Genomic DNA, 17,595 nt, shown 5'->3' on the forward strand with positions numbered 1-17,595 from the left:
TCATGATCCCAGGGTCCTGGGATCGAGCCCCGCATCGGGCTCTCTGCTCAGCAGGGAGCCTGCTTCCTCCTCTCTCTCTGCCTGCCTCTCTGCCTACTTGTGATCTCTGTCTGTCAAATAAATAAATAAAATATTTAAAAAAACTACCTATCTCCAGGCCCTACCTGGCCACCATGACCCAGCAGGGCAGGGCTGGGGGACCTGGGAACTGGCAGATCTAACAAGCCTCTGAGGGCAATCAGATGGGCAGCCATATTGAGAGTCCCAGGGAGGGTGATGGGGAGCCAAGGAAGGGATTAGAGTGGGGAGGAAAATGGCAGTGGGGGGGTGGACTTGAGGAGGTCAACTACCCCCAGGCATTAGCTCCTAGAGTGAAGACTCTGAAGCCAGAATTCTGGGGTTCAAAACCTGACTCTGACTGTCCAGTGACTTCTCTTGCAGAGCTGAGTTTCCCGTCTGCAAATTAGGTGCCCACCCTCCCCTGAGCGGTCTGGCTGTGAGGACAAATATCCTGGAAATGGACTTTAGGGCATTAAGAAAGGGTGCCCAGACTGCCCGAGAAATCCCGGGGATGGCGAGATCCCTGGGAAGCCTTCACAGAACTGAAAGTGGGCTGGGACGGGAGAAGGCAGAAGGGGTGGTATTGGGGTGGATACAAATTTGGGGGAGCATTGTGTGGTGTTTCTCTTCCCAGGGCTGGGCTCCTTGGCAGGCCAAGCTGAGTTGAGAGCTGTGGGCCCAGGGTCAGAAACCTGAATCAAAGACTTGCTTCTTTCTCGCTCTGTGACCTCAAGCCAGTCACACACCTTCTCTGGATTTCCTTACAGGAGAATGATGGGTCCCACTGCTGAGTGTGGCGTGACAGGGGAAGGAAGAAGTTTAGACGCGGGCAGGCAGGGTTCACGTCCCAGTTGCACACGTGTGTACCCTTGGGCCCGTCATGTCACCCCTCTGAGCTTCCACTTGTTCATGTAGGGCTGGGAGAGAGTGGAAGGTGAGCAGGGCCCATGGGCTGAGAACCTCCAGCATTACCTTCCAAGGAGGTGGGGTTACATCACAGGGCTCCCCTGGCAAGCTTAGACCCCATTTCTGCCCAGGGGGAAATCCGGGGTAACTGGCCACTCAAAGAATGTTGAAATCAGATTAAGGTCAGAGCATCCGACCTCTCTCTCTTTCCCAGATGGAAAGACTGAAGTCCAGAGAGGAGCTGTGGCTTGTACAAGGCCAAAGAATATGCCCCAGTCATACCATGGGGGGAGACCAGACCTCCTGACTCTCACAGATATGTGCCTTGATTTCTCCATCAGAGCACTGGCCTGGGGAAGGTGACAGCGAGGCTTCAGGGGGCCGTGCGTGTACTGTTGGAACATCCAAGGGCGGTCTGGGGGAGTGAAGGGGCGTCTCAAGCATGCCCAGGGTAGGGTATCAGCCAGTGCTGGGTCACCCAGGCCTCTGGATCTGCCAGGCCTTCCTCAATGCTGCCATTGTCCCGGCTTTGGGGAAATGATGGGTAATGGGATTAGGCCTGGGACAGGAGATGAGGAGACAGCCCTGGCATCCGGACTGTGGCAAGGGAGGGCTGTCCCTCCTCTGTGGCGTCAGTCCAGGCCAGGCTGGGCCAGGGCGAACGTGCCAGGGCCCCATAGGCTCTGGGAGTGTTGGCCTCCCGGACCTCTGGCCACACCATGCCACCCACAGACATGGAGCCCCCCACACTCACAGACCCACCCAGACCCCCCACGTACAAAGCTTCACCCCTTGGGAGACAAAGAAAGCCTAACAGACACACTCACTGAGGCCCAGACACACAGCTCCATGGCTACCAACCCAGGAATTTTCGGGGCTGGAGCTCCAACTGATTACCCCTGATGTACATTTTTTTCCCCAAAGTCATGGATTTTTTTTTTTTACATTCTAGCAAATGACACTGATTTTTAAGGTCCATATAGAGCATTTTGTTTTAAAATGCGTTGTTCACTTTGTTATGTATAAACATACATTTACTTTCTATTTTATATTTATTTTTAATTGAAATATACTTGACATACACCCTTATGTAAATTGAACGTGTACAGCATTTACTTTTAAATGGAGACCATGTGGAGAACAGTAGCCGTGCCAGTCTTGGAGAGGTGACGGGGCAGATACGGCAAATCCTGGGAGCCGATCCTCATGCGAGTGTTGTCTGTGAGACATAGAAACGCCCCCGCACAGACTCTGTCCACGGGAACACATGGACACCCAGACAAGGATGGACACCAGAGCTCCTACCCCATTCAAACCGCGATAGCGGACCCTCCCATCCGCACACACACCCCAGACCGCCCTGACCCACAGGCTATTTATTGACTGGCATGTGCTCACAAACACACAAGCTGGCCCTTGGTCTTATACACTTAGCACCCCCCCCAACGCCAACCTGACACACCTGTTCACATCTTTCCCAGCCTCAAAAACTCATCTGTGGCTGACACTTACTGTGTTCCAGGCACCATGCTCATGAGGACTTTTCATCATCTGTTTGACTTAAAGTTCAGGAAAACACTGCAGAAGTTGGTACTGCCATCATTCCCATTTTATAGGTGAGAAAACAGAGGAGAAATGATTTGCCCAGGGCATATGGCAAGGAGACAAAGCCAGGATTTGAATCCAGGGAGACGGCCCAAGAGCCCAATTTCCAATCCCTGTCCTGTCTCCTGACTTGCCAGGTGCCTGGGGTCAGTTGTTAACTTCTCTGAGCCTCATTCTCCTCATCTGTGAAATGGGTACAGTTCTCATGTCCGTCGGGTGTTGTGAGGGTTGCAGAGGCTGACATGGGAGAGCTTCTGCAGGCTCCCTGTGGATGGGGCCATCCTCAACTCAAGATCTGGGGTAAGCAGCTGAGATGGGCCGAGAGGGGCTTTGCCATTTGCTAAGATGTGTGACCTCATGAAGGGAGTTGGCCCTGTGCCTCAGCTTCCCCATCTGTAAAATGGGGATGGCCATGGTTGCATGGGTTATTGGGTGGATGAAATGAGATAGTACAAGTAAAGTCTGGAGCATGGCATTCAGCAGGCTCTCCATATATGCCCACATCTGCCCCTGAAGGCTGTGACCAGTGTTCCTGTAGACTCCAAGCCAGTCTTACACTCCAAAACCCACTGAAGCGGAAGAAGAGGCAGGCGTCACTTTACTACAAATAAAGAGATCAAACCATCAGATGTTCGTGAGGAGCTTTCTCCTGTTTATTGCCAAGGCCCAGCCCAGGCCGGTCCCACTCACTCCTTGTCAAAGAGAGTGGCCACTCGCAGTAAGGGGCCCTGGCCCACCGGCTCCACTCGGGGGCTCCTCCAGGGGGCGTAGCTGGGTGGGTCCGTGGGGGCAACCAGCAGGCGAATCCTGCCCTGGTCAGTGCAGCTTCAAGTTCAACACCAGGGCATTCTGAAAGGAAGCAAAGGGCCAGGTGGGGCGGGGAACCATCGCACAGGACGGCTCAGGCCGGTGGCCAGGAAATGGAAGCCAGGGTGGTGTGTAGGAGCAGAGCATATCCTAGACCTTCCTGTGGCCCTTTGCATCTCTAAGTGTCCGTTTTCTCAATGATCGAGTGGGGACAGCATCCCTACCTCCCAGAGTGGAGAGGTCAAATGAGAAACACGTACATTTATGCTTGCTATTAAATACTTGGCATGCAGTGAAAAGTTAATATTTATTAAGCACTTACTGTATGCCTTTAGGTGAATTATCTCAATAGTTCTCTGAGGTAGATACACCCATATTATCAGCTCCATTTTAAGCCACAGAAAAAGGTGAAGTCATTTGCCAGAGGTATTAGAGAAGGGAAGTAGCAGGACTCAAGTTTCCTTCTGGGGAGCCCCTGGCCAAAGGGAGCCCTAGGTCTGAGGAGGAGATTCTTGTTCAGGAAAGCAGCAGGATTGTACTGATGGCCGCTGCCCTCCTCAGGCCTCCTCCCTCCAGGCTGACAGAAGCAGGCTTTTGCTCATCATTCACTGGCCAAAAGTACTGACTGACCTGGCTTTTCTTAGCTCCTTTCCTCACCTCTACTATGCTCAGCTCTGCCAGGTTGTAATCCATGTCCAGAAGGTCTGGAAGTGGGAACCCAACTTGGAGCGCATCTGAGAAACACAGTGAAAGTCATTTGAGCTGATGACTCTGCAGTCGATTGATTACTCCTTAAGGCCACTCCTTGGTTACTGGGAGCAGAGTAGCGGGAAATAGCACAGGGACGGATTCATGATCTCTGCCAGCCAGCGTGGCATAGAGAATGTAAGCCTGGTCACCGCATACTCACATCCCAGGTCATGGTGTGGGGTCCAGAGCCGAGGGTCCCAAACTGTGGAAGGGGTCTTTGTCCCCAGACATGTGATGTTCAGACTCCATTAACTTCAAAGACCCGGCAGTGACCATCCACTCCTTCTTTGCCTCCCTTATCTGGGGCCAGTGAAGGGGATTTGAGACCACCAAGGTGACATCCCCTCCTTACAGTGTTTCTTGACACCAGTAAAGTCAAAGTCCCCTGGAGCCCTCACCGTTGACTACTGGGACGTACGCTTCTCGGAGATAATCAGTAATGAAGCCAGTCAACTTCTTCTCCTGGGGATAAGAGAGAAAGAGAGAACACCCACATCCCATCATTTGATTCAACTCAGTTCAACAGATTTTTTGCAGCCCTCACTTCAACCGGGTCTGGGGGCCACAAGAATGCATATTAGAGACATCAAATTGTTCACCAAGCATCAAAACTGGAAGGACCCTGTTTGACTGTATGCTAACGCATACAGTTAGTCTCTGTTGAGTGACATGATGGGCCTTGGGTCATGGTGCAGGCACGGAGGAATTGAGGACACAGAGGGTGACCTGTGGGTCTCATGTTGCTCCTACAGAAAACTCAGTAGTTTTGATCAGTCATTCATTCACTACCTCTCTGTACCTCAGTTTCCCCATCTGTGAAAATGGAATATAATAGTGCCTATGCCCAGGGGTTCAGTGAGTTTGGGTAGAGCACAGAGCACAGAGTAAGTGTTTAGGAAGTGCTATTGTTGTTATTATTATTATTGGTGCCTACTGGTCAGGTTCTGTCCTAGGACCTAAGGCTACAGAGACTAATAAAAATGACAGCTGGGCCAACCAACCCAGCCCAGGCTGCTGCTATGCACAACAGTGTAATTAAAATCAATCCACGGAGATGTCTAGATTCTATCCAGAAGAGGAGAGGGACTCAGAGAGGCTACGTGAATTTCCCAAGGTCACACAGCAGGCCAGCTTCCCCAAGCCCCAGCGTGAGCTGCTCTATTCCTTCTGCCTCCATTTCAGGGGCCATCCCTACAGTGCCAAGGGAGAACAAGCACAGTCTTGCCCTCAAACCAGACCAGAAAGAAGCACTTGAGATACTTACATTGAAAGCACCAATCGATGAGGACTCCCGTGACAGGCTCAGTAATCTGCATGGGGTTGCAGGGGCAGGGGACAAGGAGTGGGCAGGGCAGTCAGAGCTACTGCTCCTGGCCACGGATAAAGGGGATCTCCAACACCTACAGATCCTCCGTGATGCAGAGGTCCCTATACAGCCTTCAGACCAGATGCTCGTAAGTCCCTACTTGGATATCACCTACGACGGAGCAATCCTCTTCTTTCATTACAGCCTATTTTGTTTCCTACAGCTCAAACCACTCCTTCTTCTCATGGGTCCTGACTCTTCCCTCTGGGACTCCCAGCCATGTCTATGCTCCTGCTCAAGGCTAGGCATGCAAGGGTTTGCTGCCCAATAAATCAGTCCCACATCCCTGCAGGGCATAGGATTAAGAACACCTCCCTGCACAGCCTCCAAGAAGCACTAATACATGACGGCACCCATGACAGTCATCTGATTTTGTCTTCCCAAGTTCTATTCTCTATTCAGTAGCAGACATCCCATTTTCCACTCTCATTCCAAGGCATTCAGAGTCCCAGGGTGAGCACGACCCAGACCTGACCAATCAGAACATTCCATCTCTGGCGTCAGTGGCTAGTTTCCGACTGGTGATGTGATCCATGCTAAACCAATGAGAAGCAGCCTTGGACTTGGAACTGAGCCCCCATTGGACAAGAGGCCTCTCTTGGTGTTGGAGTCACTTTGCCACCACGTAGGGACAGGCTGCCTGAGAATTCAGCCAACAGAGTGGACAGTGAAGATCAAGGGAGGAGGGAGATCCTGAGGACTTTGTGTACCTAAGATCCAGCCATGCCTGAAAGTAAGAAATTAAGATCTATCCCTAGAGTTTTCAATTATGTGAGCCTGAAGATTCTCTTTTGGGCTTAGCCAGTTAAGTTGGAATTGTCTCTGGCACCGAAAGAATCCTGGCCTGATACAAGTCAGATCCAAGATTAAGACAAATGTAAAAAGTAAGGAGGAAGACTACGGTGTTGAAGTAGGATAATGAATATAATGTATGGAGCCAGTGCTTCACATAGAGACAGAGCTCTATTAATGTTAGCTATTAGTAGTAGAAGGACAGGCTTCCATGAGGAGGTGGCATTTATGGTGGGTGCCATGAGGCAGGTGGCATTTGGATGACATGGGCAAAAGCTGATTAATGGGAAAGGGGACATGAACCCATGATCAGACTCACTGTGCAAGAGCCTAGAAGAGCAGAAGCAGTGGTGGGAGATTTTGAGAGGGGCTTTGAGTGCCAGGCTAAGATTTGGGAGAAGATCATGCAAATAATGGGGAGCTATTGAGAATTCTAGAAGAGAGATGGTGACCAGAGCAGCCTGGCAGTGTAGGTCATGCTAGATGGATCAGAGGGAGACCCTGGAGCAGAAAAACCAAGCACTTGTGGTAATGCCCATGCAGGGGAACAAGGACACCAGCACAGGCAGCAGAATCCTACCTGTTCAGAGAGGTGACCATCTGCAGACGGTTCTCACGAACAGAGTACTGGATTTTCAGGTTGAAGTGCTGACAGGTGGCAGAAGGGGACAAAAGCAGGGAGAAGGCAGTGGGTGCCCCATAAGGGCTGGTAAAACCCAGGGGCTCCACCACCTTCCCTGCATCATTGCCATGGCAAAGCAGGGGTCTTCCTCTCTGCCCATCCCACCTTCAGGAACTGAGTCTAGTAGTCTCCCCCTGCCCGCAGCCCAGGTTCCTCAACATCTCTGTACCTGCCCCAGGACTAGACTCTTAAAAATATCTGGCACCAGGGCACTTGAGTGGCTCAGTTGGTTGGGCATCTGCCTTTGGCTCACGTCATGATCCCAGGATCCTGAGATCGAGCCCCATGTCGGGTTCCCTGCTCAGTGGGAGCCTGCTTCTCCCTCTCCTCCTTACCCATGCTCTCTTCTCATTATCTCTGTCTGTCTCTCTCTTGAATAATTATATAAAATAAAATAAATATATCTGACACCTTGTAGGTCCTTGCACACACCACGTTATTGCTCCAGCCTTTGCACATCCTGTTATATCTATGTGGGGTACCTTCTATCACCAGCATTAACCCTTTCTGTGGCCAGCTCCTGCTCAACCTTGAAAACATAGTGTAGGCATCACCTCCTCTGGGAAGTCCTTCGTGATTTCCTCAACTAGATTTAAGAACTTCCTAGGCTCCTATATTTCCCTAGGGGAGCCCTTTTTAGCCCTTTTATATGCTAATGAATGTTGGAGGAAGGAAAGGAGGTAGAGAAGGGGGGAAGAAGATAGGCATGGAGGGAGGAGAGAGAAAGGAAGGACCCAACTATTGACCCTCAGTTTGTTGATCTTTCTGTCCATTCAAAGGTTCAGTAGCAGAGCCAAGGATCAGATACCAGGTGACAGCTCCCAGGAGGTTAGGATCACATAATTGGGATTAATTAAGGATATTTCAATATATTACTTGGCTATCAACTAAAATCCTACACTGCAGCCTTGAATATCCATAAAGTGGGGCTTAAGTGGGAAAGAGATTGTACTCACACTTTCCAGGAGAAAGAGGGATACGGGAGCCTTGCCCCGCCGCCGAACAGCAAACATCTCCAGGGTGCCGTGGAGGTGCAGTAAGCTATTTCCTGTCTCCATGGTGATCTTGGGGGGCTTGTTTATCCTGATCTGGGTCACCAAGGGCTTCGGCTTGGGATAAGCCTTAGTTACCTACAGAAACCAGGACACTCCCCTCAGGGCCCACCCTCAGATGGGTGGCTTCAGCTGAAACCAGGAGTCCATCATGAAGTAGGTGATTAGTACCCTGGACACAGAAAACATGACATGCAAGGGCATGCATGCACAGAAAACATGACATGCATGTCTACCGGGAAATAAAAGAAACAAAACAAGCAGTCTGGCTCTTTCTTATTAGACATAGAAAGTATAACCCACAAAACCTGAGCTGTTTCTATGCTAGACCCAAAGAGTACTTTATGGAGAAGTCAGGATGATTCTATATCAGACAAGAGAAACGTGACTTTGAAAGTCTGCCTCCCAAATCCCTTGTTCCCTTCAACTGGAGAACAGGGCAGGGAGATACGGAGATCATGGGCAGTCAGGGCACTCACTTTAGGGATGAAGCCAGCCAGGGTCTTCGTGGTTTGTGGGGGCAGTTGACCAATCTACAAAATAAATCAAGGATAAGATTACTGAAATCTTCCCCTGTCCTTCTGAACAGACATCTCCTCTGAGTCTATAAGGTAAGCCCTCTGTGGTTCCCTCCTGCATATTATCACCCTGTGATAAAGTAGATAAGGAGCTCCCAGGTAGCCCAGATTGTGGCTTACATGACCCAATGTCCATGGCTCTTCACATAAGGTCAGATGCTGAGAAAATGTTGGATGAAAAACTGTCAGACAGATGTAGCATGGATGGATGTGATGCATGAGAGGAGGGTGAGTGGAAGGACTTGTGGGTGCATGGATGAATGGGGAAATGGATCAACAAATGAGTGCTGAATGGATTTGTGGATGGACGGATGAGCCCTTATGCAAGAGAATGAATAATAAATGAGCAGGTGGATGGGGTGGGTGGAGGGATGAAAGGAATGATGGATCGGAGGCTGGGTAGGTAAGAAGATGTGGGGTAGTCTGATAAATGGAAGGTAGAGTGGATAAGGAATGGATTGATAGGTGGTAGGATGGATGAGAAGGTACATGGATGGATGGAGGGTGTATGGATGGGACGATGAATTGACAGATCAGCGGTGATGGATGGAAAGATGGATGAATGTCCAGATGAGTAGGAGGCTGGATAATAGAGAGTTGGGTAGATAGATGGGTGTTTGGGTGGCGAAGGACAGATATAGACTCACTTCTTTGGTAGTATCAGACCCTGTGGTTGGATGGCGGCTGGATGGATAGAGTCTAGGGCATGAATACATGATGGTGAGATGGATGGACAAGGGGCTGATGACTGGATAAGAAAATGTGGATGGATGGCCAGAGCATGAGACCTGTAGGTTGATCTATAAATGCTTGGTTGCATGGACAGTTGGACGGACGGATGAGTAGATGTGGTTACGTGGACAGAGAGATGGTCGGTGCTGGGGCACGCTGATGATAGAGACCCAAATCAGTCCCGGCAACTCCAGTCTTGATGCTTTCCCCAGCCCCAGGATAATTCTCGGAACAGACACGCCAAGCAGGGACTGTCATTACGGGGCAGCTCACCTTCATATCATGGACATTCACATCAAACGACTTCTGCAGAAGGGCCAGCTCTGCGGTGAGGAAGGTGGCCGAGAGCAGCAGCTGTGAGGAGCCTTCAGCATAGCCTTCAGGGAACTCGAAGGCCTCCCCAGCGTTGGCAGGCTGGATGGTGTTGCCCCCTTGCTGTTGCACTGTAGGCTGTGGGACAGCGAGGAGAGAGATGCTCGGCCTTGGCCATGAAGGACTGTGGCTGGGGAAAAGACTGTCCTCCTTGGTGCGCCTGGGTGGCTCACTGGGTTAAAGCCTCTGCCTTAGGCTCAGGTCCTGATCCCAGGGTCGTGGGATCGAGCCCTGCATTGGGCTCTCTGCTCAGCGGGGAGCCTGCTTCCCTTCCTCTCTCTCTCTGCCTGCCTCTCTGCCTACTTGTGATCTGTCAAATAAATAAATAAATCTAAAAAAAAAAAGACTCTGTCCTCCAAACTAAGTGGTGCTCAAACCAGCCCTCAAGTAAGCAAGTCACTAGATGGTAGGGCCAAGAGCAGGCTATCCTCCCAGGGTACAGATGGGTAAATTGAGGCCTGTGAGGATAAGGGATCAGTCACTAAGCCACAGGTGGTCACTCATGGGATTGCTTAAGTAACCCCAGTTAATCTGACTGGGTTGGAGCCCTCATTGATGTAGACTTTCTTTCTGCTTATACTCAGAAGGAAGTGAGTGGCAAACAACGCAGGGCCTGGGAGCACCGCACCAGAGGAAGACTTCACGAGAAGATGATGTTGCGGGGTTTTTCTTCCCAATCCCAATTCTTCCCAAGGTCTCCAGAACTCCAGGTGCCTCTTCCTGGCACCTGGAGTTCTGGCGACCTGGCTGAGGACCAACATCTGCCACCAACTCCTAGTGAGACCCAAGTCCTGCCTCCCCCACCACCTGGCCCCCGGTACCACTGGGAGCCCCCGGTACCCCGGGAACCCATCGGTACCACTGGGTGAGCCACTCTTTGCAAGAAGCAGACAGCCTTCAGAAGGTGTGAGTGTGGGGTCAGCAGTCCTGGAAGTCAGCTTAGGACTCAGGATTCAAGTTGAGAGCAGAAAGAGGGAGAAAGCTTTGGTGTCAGGGAACGCTCTCCTGGTGGGCTTGGTCTGCCAGGGCTGGAAGGACCCTCCCACCCTCCGCAGCCCAGTCCAGCCACCTCCCCAGCAGAAGCAGGCTGGTGAGATCCCAGGCCCTGGGGGGTCCCCTGGCACTTACACTGAAGTCTACTTGGACGGAGCTGGCCGTGGTGGTCGGCATGGACGTCAGGACATATTTGATCATGCCCATCTGGCCCATGGGCATCGGGGCTGTGCAAGAGGGGGTCTACTCAGAGAGGGTCCAACTAGGGGCAGGTCATAGATGCTGGCATCAGCCTGCTGCCACCTGAGCTGGCCCAGGTACCAGAGGCCTTGGCCCTCTGTGTGACCCAAGGCAAGTTGCTTAACATCTCTGGGCCTCAGTAATTTCATCTGTAGAATGGAGCCAGTGATGGCTGGCCGGGAAATCCCGCTCCCTTGCATCATCTGTGGCAACAGAACTTGAGAGTTTCCTGAGGGCTGTTGTGGCTCAGTTCCCACAACAGACTGGTGTGATCAGGATTCTTGGCCCTGTTTTATAGATGCATAGACTGAGGTTCAGAGGAGTAAAGTGTCCCAGGCCATGCTGCTGAGCACATGGGCCAGTTTTCTTCATTCCCAGCCATTGGGTTTTTCTCTCACCCCACTAAGGAACCCCATGAACCCTTAGATAGCAGATGACATAGATCCCCAGGGCAGAGGAAAGAGTCAGGTATCATCACTATAGGATTACTATTCAGGGTAATAGTAATAGTAATATTCAGGGTGCGAGGTTTGTGGAAGAGCCCACCATGACTGCTGTCCTTGGAGTATCGGAGGTCATGGATAGAACATTGGATGGAAGGCTGAGACAAAAGTCCCAGAGTCCCTCAGGCCCTCAGGTCTCCCTTCTGGACAGTTGGGGGGTGGACAGGCACCGAGACCTTAGACCTCTTCCATCCCAAGGCTGGGCTTGGAGCAGGCGCTTGAATGGGGAATGAAGGCTGCCAAATCCAGCCATCCAGATGTCCCCATGTGGGAGCAAGACATGGCTGGGGCCACTCACCATTCAGGCTGGCCCACTTCTTGTTCACGTACACCAGGACCGCGTCGATGGCTGGACACATCTGGAAGCAGAAAGGCGCTGGGCTGAGGGGGCCCCGGCATGGAGGACCTCATTCCTCACAGCTGAATGGGACTCCATGGGGAGACCCAAGAGTCCTGGAGGGACAGGGACTGGAGGGGAAACCGAGGCCCCAAGTCACACAGAAAGTCAGTGGCAGAGCCTGGCCTAGAGTCCCAAGCTCCGCACCACAGTCTGCAGAATCAGCAAGGACTGGTCCCCCAGCAAATGGTAAGCATTCCTCCTTCTGTGCTCATGGCAGATCACTAGATGATCAAAGCACTTTCTCCCCCTGAGGCAGCCATAGCCTCCGAGTCCTCCTCAGTCAGTCAGAGTGGCACTTGAGAGAAAAGGCATTTTCCAGCCCTGGTCCGAGCACTGCCCTGGATGTGGGTGCGGGTAGAGGCTTGCTCCAGACACTCACCAGGCTCGGAAGAACTTTGTGTAGCGTGCTGTCCAGGAACTTGTTGACAACCTTAGGCAGCATGCTGGACACAGAGGATGGGGGCAGGGCATAGACGGTAAGCAGTTAGGCACAGGGCATAGACGGTAAGCAGTTAGGGACACGACAAAGGGAGTGACTCAGGGAGCGGGACACTGGGCAGTGGCGGCAACGTGGACCCCACCCACCTCCCCAGCCACGGAGTCCCTCACTTGCTAGGCATGTTGGTCTTCACGCTGATCAGGATGATCTCACAGCCCTCGCTCTTAAACACGGGGAGGCCCGTTTCCTCATCCTGCAGAAGCCGGTCGGTGGCTGTGATGTTCAGAGCCACGGTGATCTCCATGTTCCCGCCCATGAAGCTGGAGGGGCAGGCAAGCAGGCATCATGGACAGCTATGCCACTGTGGCCACTATCTTTGTCTCATCTTTGCTCTCAGTCTCAGCAACTCTGGGAGGGGGAAAGGGTAAGAGGCACCACCCCCACAGGACAGAAAAGAGGATGGGACCTGCCCAAGGTCACAAAACCAGCCTTCCTCTTCCCTCTTGCTTTGGGGAATTCCTACACAACCTTTAAAACCCTCCTCAGCTATCATTATCTCCCCGAAGCCTTTTTTGATTGCCCTCACACTGCTAGTGCTTCCTCTGTCCTAGGCTAAGCACTCAGTCTGTGATCGTCTAGGCTCAGGTCTGGTTCCCACCCAATGCAGGAACCAGATATGTCCATCCCAGAGCACAGCGCCCAGGCGGTCCACAGTAGGTACTCAATAAATGTGCACAGAAGAGTAAGACAAGGGCATGCTCCTCTCCCCCTCCCCTCCTCTGCCATCCTCACCTCTTGCCAGTGATGGTCATGCCGGTGGACACACACTGGAAGATACCCACTCCAGGGATGAAGTTCAAGGTGATGACAGGCAGCAGCACATCCTTCACTTTCACACTGGGAGGGGTCAGACATCCACAGCAATGAGAACGCGACCGCTGAAACCCAGGCCCTGAACCCGTTCCTCCACCACCATGTCAGGAACTCTTGGGTAAATCCCCCCACCCCCGTCCTGTCACAGGGATAAGCCTGTGTCATGGGGCCATCGTGAGATGCAAAGCCTGGAAACTGTTTGTACACAGTACTTGCCATGTGTGAATCAGGACACTTGGCTGTGTGACCTTGGGCTGTACCCTTCCTCTTTGGGGGCTTCAGCTTCCCCACTGGCAAGATGGGGAGGTTTGCCAATGGCATCACTGTTGGCATTTTGGGCAGAATAATTCTTTGTTGTGGGGGGCTGTCCTGTGTCTCCTAGGATGTTTAGCAGCATCGCTGTTTCCTGACATTGCCAAATGTCCCTTGGAGGCAAAATCCCCCATGGTTGAGAACCACCAGTCAAGATCCAGGATAACAAAGATGTGGCTCATCTAACACCCTCCATCACCACCATTGCTGACCCAAGCTCTCAGCAGACGCTGCTAATTGGTCACGGTCTATTTCCAGCTCCGTGCAGAGTGCTCAGAGTCCATCTTCCCCAGCACATCCCAGGCAGGCTCCTCTCCCTTCTGCCCTCTGAGGTCCTGGACACAGCATTCCCCACCACCTTCTGCCCTGCCACCCCCAAAGCCCATCCCCTGCTCACTTGGTGATGCCCTTGATGGGCTTCTTGCCTGCCTCAGCTGCCATCTGTTCCAGGATGTGGCTCTCATCCATGGCGCTCTGCACCTCTGGATGGGACAGGGTGGAGGGGGTGTCACAGAGAGATGCTTAGCGGGGCTCCCCATTGCTTTCCTGTCTGGAGCCAACCTCTCAGACATCCCAGGCATAGGCCACTCACAAGAGGCACAACTCTGTGCCCACAGTCCCTGTGCCCCGCCCTGGGCTGGGTGATCGGGGCGACTCAGAGAAGAGCCACACCTGGCCCCTGTCCTTCTCAGCCTCATGCAGCAGTCACCAGCAATGACAGTAACAAGTGACAAGAGCCATCCATAGTATGCAGACAGTTGGAGGAACCTCAGGAGGGGTTTGGTCCAGGAGGAGAAGAGCTGGGGAAGGCTTCCAAAAGGAGGTGCCGCATCGGCTGGTTCTTGAAGGAGGGATAGGAATTTTCACCAGGAGGCAGAGACGTAAAGAAGGCTAGTCCATGAAAAATGCATAAGTGGAGAAACAAGGAAGAAGGTAGCATAGAGAGTCAAGAGTGAGAAATTCAGCAAGGCTGGAGGGCGGGGCCGGACATGACAGGGAGGAAGCAGTCTGCAGGGGGCATATCATGGAGGTTCGAACCCCAGGCTAGAGTATTGACTTCATCCTGTGGCCCAGCCACCCTCAAAGCTGCATGACGAGGGAGCATCTGAGAGCTTGTTAAAGATGCAGATGCTGCTGGTTCCCCACTGGGGGTCCCAGCCCCCAGTCAGAGACCAATTCCCAGAAAGGGGACGAAGACAGAGCCGGAAGAATTGTCATCAGCTCTTTGCAGCAGCACGTGACTTCATTTCCCCTGACGTTGTGGAGCTAGGAGGTGGCAAGTAACTTTTACTAAAGGTCCCCCAGGAGAGTGTAATCTCACACTTCATTGTAAGGACTGGTCACCCGATTTCACATTTCTTTACATTTTACATTTATGGAGGAGCAAACCCTAACACAGAGCAGTAACACTTTGCCTGAGGTCACACAGCAAATTGTTGGCAGAGTTGGGCTTTGGCTCCCCTCTGTCTTCCCCACAATCCTCTTATGGCCCCAGGCCTGCTGTCAGGGTCTGGAGAGGCTCTGGGGAAGCAGGGTTTCCAGCTCTGCCTCCAACTTGTGGAGGGACCCTGGACAAGTCACCCCATTTTCTCTGGGTCTCAGTTTCTTCCTCAGCCAAATGGAGGAATAATATCATTGCCGTTAACGTTTATTTTGAGGATCGTGGGATGCTCAAGGCTGTGCAAACAGGAGCGGTCACCACCCCCCACCTGCCCCCAGCCCCGAGCCCCGCTCGCCAGCTTACCGCGGTTCATGATGTCCATGCCCAGCCGCAGCCGTGCCCCAGGGTCTGCTTGGGTGTGGGTCAGCAGGCCGCAGAGGGCCAGAAACAGAATCCGCATCATGGCTCCACCTGTGCCACGGGTCCGCAGTTGGGTGCAGCCCCCCAGGCCCCAGTTTCCCTGGGGGCCTCCCGTGCTCCAAAAGAGAACAGGCCCCCTGGATGGTCTTGGGGGTCCAGGAGCCTTTGAACTCCAGCCAGTTCCACAAACCTCACTGCTGACTTCCAGAGGGGTCAAAAAGTGTCCAGATTAAACACAGAGCCTCAGGGGCACCCCAGGAAGGTCACTTCCCTTTTCTAAGCCTCAGTTTCCCCATCTGTAGGCATGATGTATTCTGACCAGCCTGCATTATGGGGTTGGTGGGGGGGTTTTTCTTAAGTTCAAGGGCAGCTCAGTGCCAGGCAATGCCAGGGCCGCAGAAGGGACTGGGAACTCCCACCATAGTATGGGAATGGGGGAACCCTCTTCTCCCCCAATCCTGATACTACAGCCAATGGCATCCCCCACTTCCTTTGGCTCAATCTCACTTCCAGAAATCTCAACTCACAGATCCTTAAGGTCCCTTGAGATATTACCACACCAGAAAGGAAACTGAGGCACACACACAGGTCTGATAGGCAGTGAATAGAGAACTGAATAAGGACCTCCCCGGGCCCTTCAAAGTTTCCAGAAAAGCTTCACCCCAGCCCCGGACCCCCAGAAATCCCACCCTCTTACTTACCAAGACCTGAAATTCTCCCAAGCAGAGGGCAAGTGTTTATCTCAGGTTTGAGCTGTGGCCAAGCAGATTTAAGGAGGGACCGTGGGGCCTGGCCTGAGTCACCCAGAGAGGGGGAGTTCCAACTGGACTCCTGCTAACATCAGGCTCTACCACTGGGGGCTCCACGGACCCACAGAGCTGGGCGCCTACTGGAGCTGCCTCCCTAGCCAGAGCCCATACCTGGATTCATTCATTCACCTCACATTTACTGAGTGTCTATTATGTGCCAGGCAGACCAGGCCACAAGGTACACATGGCAGAGATAGTCCTACTCCTCCGGAATCTTAAAGAGAAGCAATAGAATGGGATAGAGTGCGTGCATGCGTGCGTGCATGTGCTTGGGGGGGGTGCGTGCATGTGTGTGCGTGTGCATGTGTGTGCATCTGCTTGTGCGTGTGCGGGTGTATGCTCACTCAGGGCATGAGGGCTGGGGGGGTCAGGGAAGACCCCCCTGCTGAGACAGAGATATTGAGACTGAGACCTGAAGGATGAGAAGCAGCCAGCTTTTAAAACTCCAGGAAGACCATTCAGGCCTATAATCAACATTTGCTAAATCAGAATATAATCTCTTTCTCTCTCATTCAATTTTTAAACATTTTTTTTATTTTTTTTTATTAACATATAATGTATTATTAGCCCCAGGGGTACAGGTCTGTGAATTACCAGGTTTACACACTTCACAGCACTCACCATAGTCTCTCATTCAATTCTTAAAGCTCTCTCTGGGCTTAAACAAAATCAGTCTTAGTGTTTCCTTGACCTCTGTAAACACACACACTCATGTGCCACGGGCATGTTGGGGTACCTGCATGCCCAAGGCCGAGCCTCTTTGAAAATCTCCAGAGTTATTGTGAAGTTCAATGTCAGGGTGACCTAGCAGGAAGGGGCTTGGTGAAGGTCATCTCCAGCCCCAACCCCACCTCCCAGCCCTAAGACAGCCCACCTCAGTCTCTCATGCCCAGGCCAGCACTATTGCCAGGTATTAAGGCCACTCGGTAGGGAACACCTGGGTGGCTCAGGGGGTTAAGCGTCTACCTTCAGCTCAGGTTATGATCCCAGGGTCCTGGGATTGAGTTTCGCATCGAGTCCCGCATCAGGGTCTCTGTTCGGTGGGGCGTCTGCCTTTCCCTCTCCCTCTGTTCTTCCCTTCTACTTGTGCTCTCTGTGGTGCATGCTCTCTCCCTCTCAAATAAATCAATAAAATCTTTTTAAAAAAATGAAAAGCCTACTTGGGGGATAAGCAGCTTGGGGTAACAGGGTTGTGTGAGTGTTTCTGGGACAGTCAATGCTAAGGTTTTGTTTCTGGCTTTGCTTGTCCTTTGCCTAGGCTGTTCTTCCTTCTTAGAATGCCCTTCCCTGCCCCAATCCACAGCCTACTCATCCTCAAGTCCTAATTTCAGCCTTCGTCTCCTCCACCAGGAGGAGGAGACAAACACCCCCAGTCTCAAAGATCACAGCTTAAAATTGACTGTCTTAATCCATCCTACTGAAGATGAGTGTCTCCAGCTGTCCCCACCCCATCCTCTGCTCACATGTTTTCCTCCAACTGAAGTCCCTTCCTCCCTCTCTCTGCCCCTGTTGCCCCAGCTCAG

General features: G+C 52.3%; 1 protein-coding gene across 1 annotated transcript; it reads right to left on the reverse strand.

The window, feature by feature from the left end:
• Positions 1-3,387: 3,387 nt before the first annotated feature.
• Positions 3,388-15,306, reverse strand: BPIFB6 (BPI fold containing family B member 6). Its single transcript, XM_044262186.1, has 15 exons — positions 15,207-15,306; positions 13,860-13,944; positions 13,070-13,174; positions 12,448-12,597; positions 12,218-12,281; positions 11,737-11,797; positions 10,831-10,922; positions 9,604-9,780; positions 8,500-8,553; positions 7,925-8,098; positions 6,867-6,934; positions 5,393-5,438; positions 4,527-4,590; positions 4,036-4,112; positions 3,388-3,420 (listed from the first exon to the last, which is right to left on the reverse strand). Exons 1-15 carry the CDS (start codon positions 15,304-15,306, stop codon positions 3,388-3,390), a joined length of 1,350 nt encoding a protein of 449 aa, XP_044118121.1.
• Positions 15,307-17,595: the final 2,289 nt, after the last annotated feature.

Source organism: Neovison vison, chromosome 8 (assembly GCF_020171115.1).
Source record: "Neovison vison isolate M4711 chromosome 8, ASM_NN_V1, whole genome shotgun sequence".
Classification (NCBI taxonomy): domain Eukaryota; kingdom Metazoa; phylum Chordata; class Mammalia; order Carnivora; family Mustelidae; genus Neogale; species Neogale vison.